Genomic DNA, 18,643 nt, shown 5'->3' on the forward strand with positions numbered 1-18,643 from the left:
ACACACATGGGCGTCTGAGAAGCTTTCTAACCATTGGCAACTAAAGTGGAAGAAAGGAAGACCTGTAGAGAGACAAGTGTCAACTATGCCAAAATAAAGTTCCACATTTTTTAAAGTGTGCAAAAATTGAAATAGATCTGCAAGTCCCTCTGACTCATATATAAAATATCCTTCATTTCTGTGTTCCTATAAAATATCCCCCAAACAAGCTTTTCTATGAAACCAAACATGTATCTTTTCAAATTCACATATTACACATCAGTAAATATTTACCTAATGTTTCAGAGTAGTTTATTTATTTATGCTAGTTTAGATGACCGAATCTTTTAATTCCCTTAATGCAGAACCTGAGCATTTCTGTCCAATCCTGTTCTGGGTAGATTCCCAAATGAAAGGAAATTTGTCGACTCATTTTATAAACTGAAAAAGAGCATAGCATTTTAAACTACGTTTCGTGTTTTTTTTTTTTAATTCTGACCAGAAATTAATGCAAGGGACATTCTAGAAATATGGCAAGTGATCCCGAACAAAGAGATTGTGTCCTGAAAGTTTACTCATAAGCTGGAATATATTTTTCCCATGGAAAATGGTTATTAGATGTCTAGCTGGACTACAAACACCTAATTAATCAACAAGAGCCAAAATGTGGATAGAAATTAGCAAAAATGCACTATAATTCTCAAAGAAATACTGAATATGAATGCTAAATATTGACGCTTCTGGAAATAACTTGTAATGTAATTTCTCTAAATTTACATATAAAATGAAGGGAAATTTTGCCTACTTTAAAGTTCCTAGAATCTGAAAACACTGATTGCATTTCAGGTTTTTCTTTGCTTTAAGCATGCTGCTTAGCACTTTTCCTTTACTTATTAATATTAAATGACAATGTATAAAACACTTAACAAAGGTCTGGCATGAAGTAAGCTCTGTAAAAATTGTACATTTCTGATTGAGCCTCACAGTAACCGGGCAGGAGTCTTAAGAGAAGATAACAAAGAGAGGATATGTGTACATCCATGCAAAAAAAATTACCTGAGATGGTATGAACTATAGTGTTTTTGAACCTTCCTGTCTAGAAAACCTGATTCTGAGGTTCTCAGAGGCTAGAACTAGGCAATTTAGTCAAAAGGTCGCTCCTTGGCTACAGGCCTGGGGCAAAGCCTAACCAAGTCCACACAGCAGGAGAAAGTAACCTTGTGAAGCAAGTGACACCCCAGAAAGCAGATGGAAAATAAGAACTGACTCATAAGCATTTAAGCAGATAGATTCAGTCCATCCTGGGGTAAAGGCTAAAGTGCTTTCCAGAGGAAGCAGGAAGGCACAGGCACCAGAGAGGCACAGACAACCTTTTGCAGCTCGTCTCTGGCTAAGTCTGTGGGCCAGGCTGTTGAAAGCACTGAATCGGTTGGGCAGTTGTGAGGATAAGGAAGAAATGGGCAGAGAATGGCAAGTGCTTGATCCTGTTAAAGAAAAAAGTAAAGGGAAGAATCACCAACGGGTTAATCCAGTGGTTCACCAATCTGAATGAACATTAGAATCTCTTAGGCATGCCTCCATAATGCAGAGCCCTAGGTTCTTATCCTTAAAGATTCTGATTGTAAAGATTCTGAATGATGACAAAATTCAGCCAAATTTGGGAATGCACCAAATTATAGTTAGTTCAATAGATTAACCTTTGGAGTGAAATTTAATTACGGAATATTATCAATTTATATTATCTCACAAAATAACACCATAAAGCTGATTTAGAAAAACTATATACATAAATTGTACAACCAACACATTTACATACAACGAATAATAAATGTAAATATCTGAAAATATTTTTTAAAGCCACAAATCCAAAGTAAGCAACATACAGTTTTTTCAGATATATAAAAAGTTTTTTGAAAAACTAAAATAGGTAAATGTGCTTTCAAGTTTTAAAATTTAAAATGTAGAAATTATATCTGATATTAATTGATAAAGAAAATAAGACACTATGTTTTTTCTTATTTCAGAAAGTTCAAGTCTTTTTGTCATAATTGAAGAAATTGCATGATCAATTAAACACTGTCAGCATTATTTTCCAAAATTTTCCATTGATATTTTTAATGCAGCCATACACCTGAGTGTTTCGAACTATACAAACATATCCACTAGCAGTCTAAACTCACCAACATTTACATTATACTTCTTCAACAGAATCTGAGATGAACCACTAGTAAAACAGGCTCTAAGATTATTCAGATGTTATGATGAGTTGGTCTGCTGAACTCCAGAATTCATAGAATAAATTACATCTTTCAATTTATTTTTTAATAAGTAAAATTCTGCACCATGCTCATCTGCTTTTACATATTTTTTGGAAAATGGCTATTAAGGCTTTATTGTAAAGGGGTACAAAAAATATTACTATGCAAAATGCAAGATGGAGAAAAGAGTGGTTTACAAATTACTGATGAACACCTAAGGGAATCATGTTGTTTCCTTTCATTATGGGCTTCTCAAAATCAAACATACTTTTCAAATTAAAGTTTATTAAGAGTTGTTGAAAAAATTAAACCCCTAGCTTAAGAACTTAAATGTCCTTAGATTTAAAATAGGAATGGATGATTATAACTATGGTTTTTTAAAATGTTGCTTTGGGGAAAAGTCTTGATTCATTGATTCTTTCTAATAACTTTTTCTTTGCTTGCTTACTATAAAATAACATACTGTTACTGTGAAGACAATTTCTGATTCAGTTCCAATGCTCTTGTATCTCCATGAGTTTTGGCATTGTTTACCAGCACCTATGGGAAATCACATACAGGAACATTAGTATTTTGTTGATTAGCAATAACCATATTTAAATTCATAGAAGCCAAGTATGCCACAAGGCAGCAAGCAATATCAAACAACACAAGAAAAAGTGACTATGTGAAATCTTTTCAGTCATTTTTGCTGAAATAGTTTGGCCAAAAGCAACATCAAATATAAGCACAATTTATTCAAATGCTCAATTAGTACAAATGTAACATTTTGACTGCTACGCTTCTGTATAAAATGGAAGTGGGGGGTTTGGTTACAATACTGTCATCTTTAAATCCTTATCTGAAAGACCACTTCATACACAGAACTGTGCAAGTGACACTCTTCTCCTTTATTATTATTTTTTAAAAGATCTTTATTATTTATATGAGAAAGAGAGAGAGCGAGGGAAAGAGAGGAACATGAGCGAGGGGTGGGGGGCTGGGGAAGAGGCAGGCTCTCCGCTGAGCAGGAAGCCCGATGCGGGGCTCCATCCCCGAAATCTAGGATCATGACCTGAGCTTAAGGCAGACACTTAACCGACTGAGAACCAAGGCGCCCCAATACTCCTTTCCTTTAAAACTGAAGCTTAGAATTGAGGTTCCAGATTCTAGGCTCTATCAACAAGCTTTGCAAGGTTTTCACCAATTCCACAGAATGTTAAGATTTAATTTCAGTTGCTCAATCGACTAATAAAACTTTTTGGTTGTTCATTTTTGAACACTGTGAAGGGTCTGAGACTTTGCTTGACTTGCAAGCTAACAAGTCAGCCTGCACAACTTCATGGATATTGCCAAAAGACACGATTCTCCTGGGTCAGAGACAAAGGTCTTCACCACTCAGGGTACAACAAACTTTGAGCATCAAGACATTTACACTTATTCCCCTTGGTCCTAAGACTCACATAGGTGACAGGGTTGCTAGTATACAGATTCCCACATCCGTACTGGTTTGCATTACAAGAGAGGAACCCTGAGCCCAGGAGACCTGAATCTTTTATATGGGCCAACTCTTTACTCTAAAGGGAGACACTTACGTCTGTCTCCCAAGGCTCACTATAAAAACATCCTTGAAAAGACAGTCTGGAACAAAGAGCAGTCAGGCCATCTGCTCACAGAATGCTTAGAAATCCAAGGAAAGCATGGAAAACTGTCTCCAACAAACTGTCTCCAACACAAGTTCTATCTTTTTGATTTGCAATACATTAATTAGAATGCCTTTCTCCAAGCATTGTTTTTGTTAATATTTCTTTAATGCTGTTTCACTGAAAGGCAAACAGTATTTCAAGTGCTTTAGATATTTAAAAAGCTTCTCATTAATATTCATATTTTGTAAAAAGCTCAAGTTATGAGAATCTTAAACCTTTTTAAAAAGAATTTTAGATACACATTCATACGTTTATGTACTTAGATACCAGAGCTAGCCCATGAGGAGCAGAAACTGTCACATGCATCTTATAGAAAGGACAGGTAAACTAATATTTCCAAAGACAATATTAAGATCCCATTAAATCCTGCTACTTCCAAACCTACCCTATATATTTTACCTCCAGTTCAATGGTCATAAAAAATACCATAACCAGCACCTAGCACCTTTGTCTAACTTTCTTATTCTACATAGCACATCAGGAGAATGTATTTCCTACAGGCTAAATCAGTGGTTCTTAACGAGGGGCAATTACTGTTATCATTTGGCATATCTAAAAACATGTCTGGCTGTCACAAGTTGGGTGGCGGGAAGAGGAGAGTGCCACTGGCACCTAGCGTTTGGAGTGGTTGGGAATGCTGCTAGATATCCTATAATGAACAGAACAGCAACCTTCACCCCCCCCGCCAACAAAGGTCCAAAATGAAATATTGTGAATAAAATCAATGCCTTACATCAATAAGCTCGTAGTCATTTTTGGCATGTAAGTGTCTCAGTAGATACCAACGTGCGGTTGATACAATAGACTTGGGATACCCAGGCTGATACACCACTCTTTCCAAAAGTCGCCGTGTCTCTCTGAAAGAGATACTTATATTTAGTCCAAAGCATCTAAGTTAACATATTTCTTCCTCTTCTTGTTTAAGATTTTATTTATTTATTTGAGAGTGAGTCAGTGAGAGAGGGAGAGAGAGAGAGAGCATGAGCAGGGGGAAGGGACCGAGGGACAGGGAGAAGCAGACTCCCTGCTGAGCAAGAAGCCTGATGTGGAACTCAATCCCAGGACACTGGGATCATGACCTGAGCTGAAGGCAGAAGCTTAACCAACTGAGCCACCCAGGTGCCCCAAACATATTACATATAATAGTCTCACACAAGTTATCTTTCTCAATCTTTTGCATACATGGTACTGATTCCTTCATGAATTTTTTTTTCATAGACTAAAGGTAGTAATAATGGCTAATAATTATTAAGTGTTTATTATGTGTTGGGTACTACACTAAATATTTTACACATATGGTCACATTTAATATTTGTAACCTTGTAAGGTTAGGTTGCTGTTACTATTCTCATTTTGCAAATAAGTAAATTAAAGCTCATTCCAAATAGAAGAGGGGAAGGCTCCTATTTTGTGAGCACTTCTGAGTGCTCTACCTGTAATCCTTTTTGAAAACAGACCTGAAAACAAATCCATAAAGAATACAAAGATAATCTACACCAGACTCTATGTGTATAATATAAAGCTTTTTAGTATATGCTTTAATGGATGTGTACAATATGCAAACCCTTGTAATAAAAGGATAATTTGCAATTGTGTTCTAATTTTTTCTTTCCTTATTTACTAACATCCACGACTCCAGAGACTTCCGTACTAATAGAAACAACACAAATTGTGGTAACTTCAGAAGTGCTGAATAGGAGGATTTATAAATAGTAATTGGTTTGAAGCAGAAACTAAAGAACTTGTCTTGAAGATGTTTCTACATAGGAATCTTCACACAGTAAGCACACTGTTTTTTTTCTTTGCGTATGTGTTGATTTGGGTCTATTTTTCGTGGTGATAAAAATTATGGGAGGTGCTAACAGATTTTAGGGAGGTAGAAGTTAAGGCCCTCTAAGTCATCCATGCTGAGCTTCTGCAGAACGAGTTCATTAGGATGTATAAACTACAGCCCAAAACATTTCTGGGTGAAATGAGCCATACAAAAAACTGACCAAAAGTAAATAAATAACAAATGGTTCTGGAATTGCTGATTAGCCACAGCCTTAATTCATCCTTCACTCTTATTTTGGGATGCTGATGTGACCTTTGCCACATATTTATATGTATTAAGCTCTTTGTTTACAATATCTATCCTGTTGCAGTAACATAATGCTCCTAAACCACTGTTTTACTTACAGTTGCTCTGTATTATGTGTAATATCCATTAAAATTAGATATTATTCTCAGAATTTTAAAATATTCTCGCTTGTTTTTTCACCCATACGAGCTTTAAGTAATTTTTTTTTCAAATTTATTTCTGACTCCACTGCCACCCTCCAATGAAAAGATCACTGAAATTTATATATTTTAATCTCAGAAGCTTTGGGATTTTCTAGATAGAAAAACCTCATTATTTATAAACAACTGAAGATATGTTTAATAAATATAGTGCTTATTGGAAATAAAGAAAAAATTGTGTTTTTTTTTGTTTTTTCAATATTCACTATTTTTTTTTTCTATAGTTGAGTACCTTGCATGAACTTAAGTCAATCTAGCTTTGAACTTCAGTATTTTTTATCTTGTTTCTGGCACCCACATTACACTGATGTTGCACCTGAAGACAGCAAAACTTTAAGCCCTTCTTCACCTGAAATGCTATCATGCCCACTCTCTCATATTCTTTATCTGTGTCCCACATTATTTTTTGTAAAACAAATGTGAGACTTTACTTTTTTCCTTATTTGGTTACTTCAACAGCCTTTCCAAAGTAGTAACGGATATATAAGTAACACCAAGTTTGTTACACTAACTCTAAATCTTTGTTTCCTTGAGGAACTGAAAGTGAAGAAACATATCCAAGAAAAAAAAGTGAAAAAGAATTGTTCATACCTTGCCCCCATTTTGCGGTTGAATTGTAACAAAGCTTGTAAAAAGACAGCCAATGGACAAAAACAAAGTTTTAAGGCCTCAGTTGTAGCTTCTTGAACCAAAGATGACCAGTGATCACTGGAAATATTAGCCTATAAAAATAAAAGGCATATATTAAATAGAGACTTTCAACATGTTTACCTTAAAAGAATGAAATTCAACTCTCATTTATTAAGTGCCTACTTGTCTGAGTCACCATGTAAATGCGATAGAAACCATGGTTCTACAAAATGATTACAATCTGGGGTACCTGGGTGGCTCAGTGGGTTAAGCCGCTGCCTTCGGCTCAGGTCATGATCTCAGGGTCCTGAGATCGAGTCCCGCATTGGGCTCTCTGCTCAGCAGGGAGCCTGCTTCCCTCTCTCTCTCTCTCTCTCTCTGCCTGCCTCTCCGTCTACTTGTGATCTCTCTCTGTCAAATAAATAAATAAAATCTTTAAAAAAAATGATTACAATCTGATTCCTGCTCTTAAAGAGCTACAGAATAGGGCAGACTGGAAAAAAAAGAAAGTTTCAAAGAGGAATATCACTTAAAACACTAAAATATTTCTTAAAAGAAAATGCACTATTCTACTATACAGGTGAATAAAATCTATTAGTCACTAAACCTCTGGGATCTACCAAGTATACAAAATTCAATTTAACGTGACCCTTTAGTGGTAGTAATAAAGTCCCACATTTCAAAAATTATCTAAGGAGAGAAAGCTAAAATTAAATATTTTAATAAAATCCCAAAATAGAAAAAAGGTACAAAGCAGATCACAGATAAATCAACTCATCAATACTGAGAACTTTTTAAAGAATTTCACTTTATAAGGAAAATATTAAGGTATCTACATATCACTTATGTTGCAAACTTTAGTTTTTTACATGTACTGACTCAGAAATAACAGATAAGTGTGTTCCTAATGAACAATAATATGAAGATAAAATTATGAATAGTGTGCTAAATTATGCTAGAAGAAAAAATGCACTTAAAATCTTTCATTAAAAACCTCAAACTTTCATTAAAAACTAAGATTTCATATTTATAGATATCTAGAGTACACATTTTAATAAAGTCAATAGGATGAGTCCATTTCAAACACTAAATTATAAAAAAAATTTAGAGCAATAAACTAAGTGCAGTACAAGCAATAATAATGTATGTAATCAAGAAAGAGAAAGCTGTAAAGACAAAAAATTTGAAAATAAATTGTAAGGCATCTTCTATAAAGATGGAAGCAATGAGACCTCAGGTACATTTGGCAAAGAAAAAAAGGCAAAGCCCAAAAGTAGTAAGTAAAAAATAAGTAAGTAAAAAATACATTTTTATTTTTATATATATTTTTTAAAGATTTAATTAATTTTTTTTATTTTAGAGCGGGCAGGGGGAGCAGAAGGAGAAGGAGGGCAAACGAATATTAAGCAGACTCTGTGCTAAGCACCGAGCCCGACACAGGGCTCCATCTCACAATACCGAGATCATGACCGGAGCCAAAACCAAGAGTCAGACACTCAACTGAGTTGCCCAGGTGCCTCATTCCTAAATATTTTTAAAAACCAAGAACATGGAACTCTCAGTGGTTGCTTTTATAATGTACTCTCCTATAAAACATTCTGTAAAGTTAGTTCAAAGATTATTATATAAGGAAAAAGTTTCTGTATGTACCTGGTATACTAAACAACAGAAGGTACATTTTTGTCTTCCATTGTGTCTTTAAAATTTACCATATGAGGAAGCACTTCTCCTCTGTCCCTGGATGTATGTTACAGTAGGCCCCATGATTCTGATACCTATTTTTCTTAGAGTCATCACAAACAATTTTAATTAGAATATCTTCTTCCTTTCAATACTTCGAACTTCATTCAAAGGTAGTATTTGTACCCTGCTCCAACAGCTCCCAGATAAGAGTATGGTTACAGAGAGCAGCAGATGGCTTGTTCCTCGTCCCAACACACATCTTTTCTTGCTAATTGTAGCTTCAGACAGCTACTGAAATGCCAGAAGCCTGTATTTGACTGATGCCACTCTATGAGGATGCCTTGCTCTCTAGGCCTGATAGATATTTCAATCTCCTTTTCTCATCTAGGCATTCCTGGCTTTATCAGAGACTCCTAATTTCATGGGTGGTCTCTCACCGGCAGGACCAGCTATGTAATCTGTGGGGCCCAAAGCAAACTAAAAATGCATGGCCCTTTGTTCAAAAATAGTGAGGAATTCCAACATGGTGACTGGAGAGCATTAGACCAAGTGTGGAACCCTGAGCAACTGCACACGATGCACGCCTGTGAAGCAGTCCTGCTCATCTGCAGCCCCACTAACCTGGACAACTGTACTCTATTTCACTTACTGCCCACACCCTCTGAGCAATCTGGAAGCTCTAGCTTCCTTTCTGCCAAGATCCCATCACTCCTCCAGGTGGTCCTACTGGATAGGAACTAAGGCAACTCCGATGCCGATCCATTTTCGCACTGGCACCACTCGTTCCAACAAACTCTAGGAGTGCCGCCAAGCCCACATCATAGCAACTCTCCTTCACTCCCTCCATCCTGCACCCAAGCATATACTCCTACCCACCTCTGGGATTTACCCACTGCAGACTGCTCTCTGCCAGGGCATGCGCTCACTTTCCAAAATACTCCCTTTTCCTCTGTCCTAACACAGCAGGTGGAGAGCCACAAGCTTCTGACGTTATGTCATTACCTGTCCATGTGCTTCTAGACATGTGCCTCCAGAACCTCAGAGGCCACACACCAAAACCTCCCTTTCTCTGACAGAATCCAGACAGATTCTTTTATTTATTTATTTATTTATTTACTCTTCGGCTGTTTATCCCATAAACCTTGGAGGATGAAACTCAATTGTGCACAGACTGAAAGCAAAAATATATGCTTTCTCCCTTCCTCACCTTAGTGCGCGTCTGTGTGTGGAAATGTGCCATAGAGATGGGGGACAAACAGAGTAGCTCTCTCCAAAAAATTTTCTTCATAATCCTCCAACTTCTAATCCTTTTACAGCTTCCTTATAGGCTGGGCTTCTACTCACTTTGGAAGTCTGTACCTTGATCTTATATCTCACTTTGGAATCTATTATCTCTGAAATCTAGTATTTAATATCTTACCTGAACCTCTCAGCTTAATATCCTATTCACATATTATAACACATATAGGAGCCTCTCATAAAAGTATAATTTTACTATACTTTTCCTCTGTACACTGCCAGCTGTTTACCCTAGAAACGTGGCATCTCATATTCTTTCTTAAATGGCTTAAGTTTTCAGAACCAGAACCCAAGCTATTAGAGAAAATACTTCTTGTTATTGTAGTGGGTGGCAGGAGGAGATGGGGTATATGTGGGTTTTACTACACTGCGAGCTGATTTCCTCAACTGTCAAACAGGATTACTATGCATATGAAGTAAGTTAGTATGTGTCACACATACATACACTCAAATAGAGTATCATATACACTATCCGACAGTTTGCCCCCCAAAGCACACACACACTTAAACATTTATCTTAAAGAGTTTTCCATACTAGTACCGACAACTTCTAGAATATACCTAACTTTGTATCAAAATACAGATGTTAAATCAAAAATTGCTAGAAGTCCTTCTTACAGAATGTCAAATTTAACTGAGAAATGACTGAAATGCTAAATCACTGGCACCTTTCTCACAGATGAGTACCTGGGTTAATTCTAATTTATCAACAGATAACAATTATATACATTCTGCTATAATTCAACTTTTAAATTGCAAACTTTGTTTTTTTTTCCTTCCCCAAACAATGACAACGTTCTATGGGATCTATGGATTTACATTACTCTTACTTCCATCAAAAGCCCAAATACAAAGTCTATGAGGAGGCCACAAGAGAAGGTGATGAAACAACAGGAACTCAACAGGAAGCACTATCGTCTTAAAGAGAAACAAAAGAATCAGTTTTTCATGATCATAATTATAATATGATCTTACCATGCAGGCTTTTAAAGCAAGAAGGGCTAGTCTCAACAGACTCGACAGCTTCCCACTCCAACTGCCCTGTTGGGATGCTACTTGCAGACTCTTTCTATAACACATTTCTGCAGCACCCATCATTCCTTGGGACTGATAAATGTGTGCCAGCCACTGAGGAACAGAAAGAGAACAGAACCAAAAAATTTTAATTTTGTACATAGTCTGGTACTCTACTTCCAAGAAATTAAATACACTTTGATGAAGCTAAATGTTTAATTTAATTATTGGTAAGTTTTGTGCCCCCCCCCCCCCCAATTCAAAAATCAGAGGTTAAGAAAGGAGTAGACATCTTGCCCATACTATCAGCAATAGCTCACTGGCCATACCACTTGAAAATGTTGAAGAGTCTTCCATGACAGCAAGTCAGGAACAAAATCAAAATGGAATGTAAAAACAGATATATCATGTAAATACTGATCAAAAAGAAACTTGTATAGCTGTATTAACCTCCAACAAAGTAGATGTTAAGACAGGAAATATTCAGAGCTAAAGAGGTCTCTTTTGTAATGATGAGAATCAATTAATTGGAAGATATAACACTCCTACATTTGTATTCACCTAATATAGACACAGAATTTATGAAGCAGAAGTTGGCAGAAATAAAAGGAAAAAAAAAACCACTCAAATGCAGAATCGAAGTTAGAGATTTTTATTTATTTTTATTTTTTTAAAGATTTTACTTATTTATTTGACAGAGAGAGAGAGATCACAAGTAGGCAGAGAGGCAGGCAGAGGGAGAGGAAGGGAAGCAGGCTCCCTGCTGAGCAGAGAGCCCGATGTGGGGCTCGATCCCAGGACCCTGAGATCATGACCTGAGCTGAAGGCAGAGGCTTAACCCACTGAGCTATCCAGGTGCCCCCAGAGATTTTTATACACCTATTTCTGCAATGGTAAAAGAAACAGATAAAAAATTCAATAAAGATATAGAAGATTTAAACATAATTAATCAGCTTGACTTACATGATATATTTAGAAGACTATACTCAAGAACTGCAACATTTTCTAAATCTGACCATATGCTGGGTCATGTCTCAAACAACTGAAACTAAACCCTCCTCTCTCATATTAGAAATTTTACAACACGCTTCAGAAAAAAACATGGATGAGGGTTCCTAGGTAGCTCAGGTGGTTAAGTGTCCAACACTTGATTTCAGCTCAGGTCATTATCTCACGGTTGTACTAAAGATTCCCTCTCTCCCACCCTCTCCCTCTCCCTGATTTGCTCTGACTTGCACACTCTCTCTCAAAACAAATAAACAAACAAAAACTCCTCCCCCCAAAATGAAAAAAAAACAAACAGAAAAAACCCACATGGATCAAAGAAATCCCAATGGAAATTAGAAAACATTTTCAAATGAATGACAATGAAAGCGCTACCTAAAATCTTGGGGGATGCATATATTGGAGAAAGATGGAAAATCTATGCTATAAGTTTCTATCTCAAGAAGCTAGGGGGAAAAAAGATATCTAAATCCAGAGAAAGCAAAAATAACAGAAAAGAAAGTATAATGAAGAAAATCAAAACCAAAATGTTGGTTCTTTGAAAAGTTAATAACACTGCTTATTATCAAGAAAAAATTTAGAAATATACCTATATAAGAATGAAAAAGGAAAAAGCTTTACGGATTTTCCAAACATTACAAAGAAGTTAGCATGAATAACTTTGTGTTGATAAAACGGAAACTGAGATGTGCTGGACAAATTCCCTATAGTTCAACAATGCCAAAGAAAGAGGAAATCTTTTCTAAATTTTATTTTATTTTTTCAGTGTTCCAAGATTTACTGTTCATGTACAACACCCAGTGCTCCATGCAACAGGTGCCCTCCTTAATACCCACCACTAGGATCACCTACCCCCCACACTACTACCCTCCAAAACCCTCAGTTTGTTTCTCAGAGTCCACAGTCTCTCATGGTTCATCTCCCCCTCCAATTTCCTCCAATTCACTTTTCCAAGAAAGAGGAAATCTTAAAAAAACCTTTCCCATAAAGAAAATTGTTGGCCCGAATGGCTTCAATGATGAATTCTTTCAAACATTAAAGAAATAAATGTCACTCTCACACAAACTCTTTCAGAAAATAAAGAAAAGGAGAATTAAAAACATAGATAACAAAACCTAACATAGACCTTATGAGAATGAAAAATTACAAGCCATTCTCTCTCATGAATATAGGTATTAAAAATTCTTTTAAAAATGATTAACCAAGTTACTCCAGCAATAAATATAAAAGGAATAATACATCATAACCAAGTAGAATTTCCTCTAAGAATGCAAGGTTAGTGTAGCATTTGAAAATCAACGCAGTCCACCACACTAACAGAATAATTAAAAAATAGCCATTCTGATAGATGTCCCCTCAAAAGATCTGTTAAAACTCAACATCCATTCATGATAGGAAACAAATATTTTATCTTTTAATCAATTTAGAATAGAAGAAAACTTCCTTAATCTGGCATATATATATCAGATAAAACCTACGGAAAAAAAACTTAATTATGAAATACTTAATTATGAAATTATGAATAGTAAATGCTTTCTGCGTTAGGTTGAGAATAGGAATGTTCACTTGTCTTACCACCACTTCTATTTAACACTCTATTCAAGGTTCTAAACAGTGTATTATGGCAAGAGAAAAAAATCAATATACAAATACTGGAAAGAAAAAGTAGAACTTAATTATTCACAAATGACCTAATTGTGTATACAGAAAACTTAAATCATTTCCAAAAAATAGGTGAATTCAGCAAGGTTGTTGAGGGTCAACATATAAATTATATCAACTGAATTTCCAAGTGTTTGGGGTTGACATACAAGAAAAAAATACCATTTGTAATCAAACAAAAAATATCAACTACCTATACAATGAAAATTATAAAACACCACTGAGAAAAATTTAGAACCCAAATAATTTGAGGAAAATACCACATTTGTAGATAAACTCAGTAGTATTACTTTATCAATCCTCCCCAAATTAAGCCACAGGTTCATACAATTCCAATCAAGATCCTAGCAGGGCTTTTGTTGTGGGGGAAGGAGGCAGGGTAATTGACAATTTATACATAATTGTGACAATCCTAAAATGACTTTAGGCACGTGCAGAACAAAAAAAGTCGGAGGTCTTAATATTACCTCCACACATAAAACTAATCATAAAGTTATAAGCATGAAGAAAAAATAGATAAAGGAAAAGAAGAGGGAACCTTATAAGACCTACAGATACAGTCAGCTGATTTATGACAAAAGCATCACTACAGTTCAGTCGGGACAGAATGGTCTTTTCAAGGAATGATGCTGGGACAATGTGATACACCTAAGAAAGGAATGGACCTGGATCCTGCAACATTGACAAAAATTAATCCTGGATGGATTATATACCTAACATATGAAAGGGAAAACAGAAATTTCTAAAGGAAAACAGAAAAATATCTTTAGGCACTTAAGTAAGCAAAGCGTTCTTAAATAGAACATTTCAATAAAGCATTGACCATTAAAAAATGGTAAGCTAGACTTCATTAAAATTAAGAACTATTCATCAAAAAATAATATTGACAGAGTGCTAAGCCAAGGTACAGACATGAGAAAATACATGCAACACAAAGACCCAAAATGTGCTTCAATCCAGGAAATACAATGAATTCCAAAAATCACCCAAAAAACAGCCCATGAAAAATAAAAGAAAAGGCACTTTATAAAGAGGATATCCAAAGGTTCAAGAAGCATATGAAAAGTGGCTCAACATCATTAGTCAGGTAAATTCAAGTTAAAACTACCACAGGATATTATTACCTACCTATCTACTGAAAAGGGAAAAATTAACCACATCTAGCTATATCAGCATTGGAATGCTTGGAATCTGCTGGTGGGAACATCAGATGGACAATCATTTCAGAAGACTGTTTGACAGCATCTACTAGAGTAAACACACACATCCCTTATTACCCACTGAAAGACATAGGTAAGGACGGACATAACATTACTCATGATAGCCAAAACCTGGAAAAAACCCAAATATCCACCAAGGGTATATTCATAAGATGAAATGGAAAAATTATGGCTACATGAAACTAAAAGAGTCCCATACATATGACGCTGAATGAAACTAACCAGATACAAAAGAATCGTCCGTTTACGTGATGTTCAAAAACAGGCAAAACTAGAAAGAAGTGACAGAAGTCAAAATAGTTCTCCTTTTTATTTGAAGTAGGGAAAAATCAAAGAGAAAGGCACTAGGTTATTGGAAATAGGAAACGAGGAAAAACCTAGGTTATTGGAAATAACCTAGAGAGGCAACTAGGTTATTGGAAATGTTCTGTATCTTGGCATAGGTGGCAGTTAAGGCATATATGTAAGTAAAAAAAATGTAATGAATGGTACTTTTAGGATTCTTATACTCTATACTTTGTGAATTATATCATAATATGAAAGAAAACACACATTATCTCTTAAGACTTGACTTCCTATAGAGTTTATCTTTTAATTTTTCCCTTTTAGTTTGGCAAGGTATTTTTCCTCTTGATGAAGAACAGGAAATCATCAGTATCCATCTGACCTTAGAATTAAATTATCTTAACTCTCCTATGGCAAACTTTAAGAAAGGGAGGGGAAAAAGCACCATCTTTCTCCAGTGATTAGAGTAAAATACCAGGTTTAGCTTGCGTAATCCAACTCATTATGCTACTAGATAATATTTTAAAGCAGGAACATCAAAAAGTTGTTTATGATGAAAGATCAAAATGAAGAACAAATTATAGTAAAATAAGTTACTATTAAATCAACATAAAAAAACCCCTTTGATACTTTCTCTGGAGCACAGAGGAAACTACAGTAAGCTGGATACAGTAATTACATGGTTTTGTGTTTTAACATCAATAAGAGTAAAGTACATGGTGGTCATCATGTGTTTGTCATTGTAGATAACCAGAGGCGGCTAAAAGGAAGCTCTGTTGACTGAGGCATCAATTAACTATTTCAAAAAAACACTAAATAACCATTAAAATCCTATATATGAGTTGAGAAAAACCATATAAATCCTCTCTAAAGGGAGAGTTAACACCATTATGACAAAATGTTTGAGACAATCTTTAGCTTTCTTACATCAACACCATGTAAAAGACAGTACTCTCAATATTGTTTTAAATGGAGGAAATTATAATCAACAACTTAAAAAGCTTTGAAGTACTGTAGCAGCACATCCTAAATTAGTATTAAACTTCCTTAGTCTCCCTAATCACAATACAATGTACTTTAAATCTTGAAAATGAAAGAGATATGGTAAGTTTAAAGGCAAGACAAATAAAATGAGGCTTAACGCCTGCCTTCATCTAGAATCATGAAGTATTCTAACTCAGGCCTCATGTAAGGAAGGAGGGAATTTACCTGCCATGCTGGAACAGAAGTTGAGTTGGACATGACTGTTTTTTGCAGCTCTTCAAGGACGGCATCTGGAAGAGGGTTTTGTGACTCGAGGAGTAGTTTACACTGAACTTGTCTCAAAAGTAAGATAACAGCTGGCTGATCAGGGTTACTTTTTAAATTCTAAAAATTAAACACCAAAATAGAAATAGATCAAATAGATTCCTGAATGTTAAGTGGCAATTAAGCTATTCTCCAAGTTGGGAAAAAAAAAATCTGAATTTAACCTTTCCTTAATAAAAAATAAAGAACTGCAAAAGTAAAATAAATAGAACAATGAACATCTTGAGAATATCAAACTCCACACTTAAATTAAAATTGATAATGCTATTATTGTAGTTTTAAGGTCATTTTAGATTCAGTTTGTCTGACTTGTTTTATTCTCAGGTGATATCCTGAAAACCTTGAGTTCTGAATGTAGATGGATGAATTAAGAAAACATGAAATTAACAGTGAAGGCTAACACTATTCCTTATTGGAAGGAACTCTACCAGAAAAGCTATAGTTTTTTGTTTGTTTGTTTGTTTTGGTTACTGTTGTTTTTTTTTTTTTTCCTTTTTCAATCTCTTCACAAAGATATTCATTAGATGTCCTTCTCTAGGCATATACTTTCCAAACACTGTTAAGAGAAACGACCCATTTACCCACCTCCCTAAGCCATTATTTATCCACAAACACACATATGTAGAATTATATATGTGTATCACCTTGCTAAGTATATGTATACAGACGGATATATGTATATGGACAGATATACATATACTTCGAAGAAGTTTACGGAAGTTCTCTAAACAAGCCTTCCACTATTGTTCGAAACATTTCTTTCTTTATTGCTTGTCCCTCAATAACATACTTTACTTTTTTAAATTAAGTCATAGTCTTAAATATATGTGATTGCTTTCTTCTAAGAAACTGGAACAAAAAAATGCTAAGATCCATAAAAGTATCCCTTATTCTGTCAGAGAAAGTATAGCAACAGTCAGTTGCTTATTAAACACTAACTGCATAATACTAATCTGTCCTGAATTTAGATGGAATCTCATAAATAAAAGAAAAAATTTACCACTCTGCTTTTCAGAAATTCAAACACCAAAGGGATCTTCAAAGATCCATTCTTCCTTCTCCATAAAATTCATCTCCTCCCACACCCCTGCCCCCCCACAAAAAATTTCTAGAAAGAAAATACAACTCAACTTGGTTAACATTTATGAAAAAAGGTATTTTCAGAAAAAGTGATGTTTAAACCTTGCATTATCCATTCAATTATTTCTGAATAGGTTTATGAAACTGATTTATTCATTGAATACATATTTATTGAGCCCCTACTATGTGTTAGGCAAGGTGCTAAGGATTTACGCACAGAGCCTACAATCCAGGTATGTAAAAGGTAACTACTAGGTAGCACCAGTTGCTCACTTACTTTTCATTGTCTTTATGTGGTTCAGAGCTTTAGAAAAATACAGAGATGATAGAAAATAGACCAATCTGAAGGCAGTAACCAGAAATCAAAGGAAAATATGGCCTCCATAATGGTATCCTCCTCAACAAAGATCTGTTAAGTCCTTGAGTCCTAGAGTCACACAAAAGTGAGTTCAAATGGCAACTCAGTCATTTTCTAGCTGTGAACTCTTGTGCAAATTACTTGCCATCTCTAAGCCTTGGTTTACTCATTTATAAAAAGGGGATAATAGTATTTATGTCATATATTCCTGGGAAGCTCAAATACAAACTGCTAAATGGACTGACTGGCTTACAGGTTGTTGTTGTCCTCGTCGTCATCATCACCAACACCACCACCGCCACCACCCTGTGCCCTTTAAATAACGTGCGTTCCATGTTTAATGTTATCTTTGGAGTAGGATAAGAATCCATACATCTCAATGCTCAATTTCACAGTCATACCTTCGTGCAGAGGGCTTCAGCTTCAGATATTCTTCCCGTGTCTATTAGACCAGTGACAGCCTGGGAGAAACACCACTTTTCCAGAGATTGGTTATAATCTTTAACGAATTCTTTGTCTTTAACTGTTAACAAAAATGTTAATGTTACTTTCTTCTGCGATTTATAATGTGTTCTCAGCAGAGAAATTCGTTGCTAAGAAGTATTACGATTAGACTTATCATCATAGACAATGTTTTTAAACTTACAATTTTTTAAAACTTAATTAAAACTTACAGGAATACCATAGACTACCCTAGTAGGTGCCAGGTTCTGAAAAGTTTCATGGTAGGAGCATTTGTGGTTGAGGAAGTTAAAACTTTGTAGACTTGTGATTTACATAAAAAATCACTTTACAGTACAACTAAAAATAATTAACTGAAAAAATTAAATATTTACTGCGATATAATTGACATACAATAAATTAAACATTTGTACATATTCAAACTATAAAACTATG

The 18,643-nt window shown here is 35.2% G+C and overlaps 1 protein-coding gene across 3 annotated transcripts in view; it reads right to left on the reverse strand.

Annotated features, from left to right (window-relative positions):
- The window catches only part of LOC111148327 (tetratricopeptide repeat domain 37), an 88,413-nt gene continuing 69,770 nt past the window's right edge, over positions 1-18,643 (reverse strand). For 2 of the 3 annotated variants that reach the window (XM_022504834.1, XM_022504831.1), the window contains 6 exons: positions 18,148-18,269; positions 16,210-16,368; positions 10,790-10,942; positions 6,794-6,924; positions 4,656-4,779; positions 1-2,777 (listed from right to left, as the gene is read on the reverse strand). In XM_022504834.1, coding sequence (XP_022360542.1) covers positions 2,703-2,777; positions 4,656-4,779; positions 6,794-6,924; positions 10,790-10,942; positions 16,210-16,368; positions 18,148-18,269 — 764 coding nt within the window. In that variant the 3' untranslated portion in view covers positions 1-2,702. The remainder of the gene's footprint in view (positions 2,778-4,655; positions 4,780-6,793; positions 6,925-10,789; positions 10,943-16,209; positions 16,369-18,147; positions 18,270-18,643) is intronic. The other variant, XM_022504832.1, reaches the window with a different exon arrangement.

Source organism: Enhydra lutris, unplaced genomic scaffold (genome assembly GCF_002288905.1).
Source record: "Enhydra lutris kenyoni isolate GAN:26980312 unplaced genomic scaffold, ASM228890v2 scaffoldscaffold19, whole genome shotgun sequence".
NCBI lineage: Eukaryota > Metazoa > Chordata > Mammalia > Carnivora > Mustelidae > Enhydra > Enhydra lutris.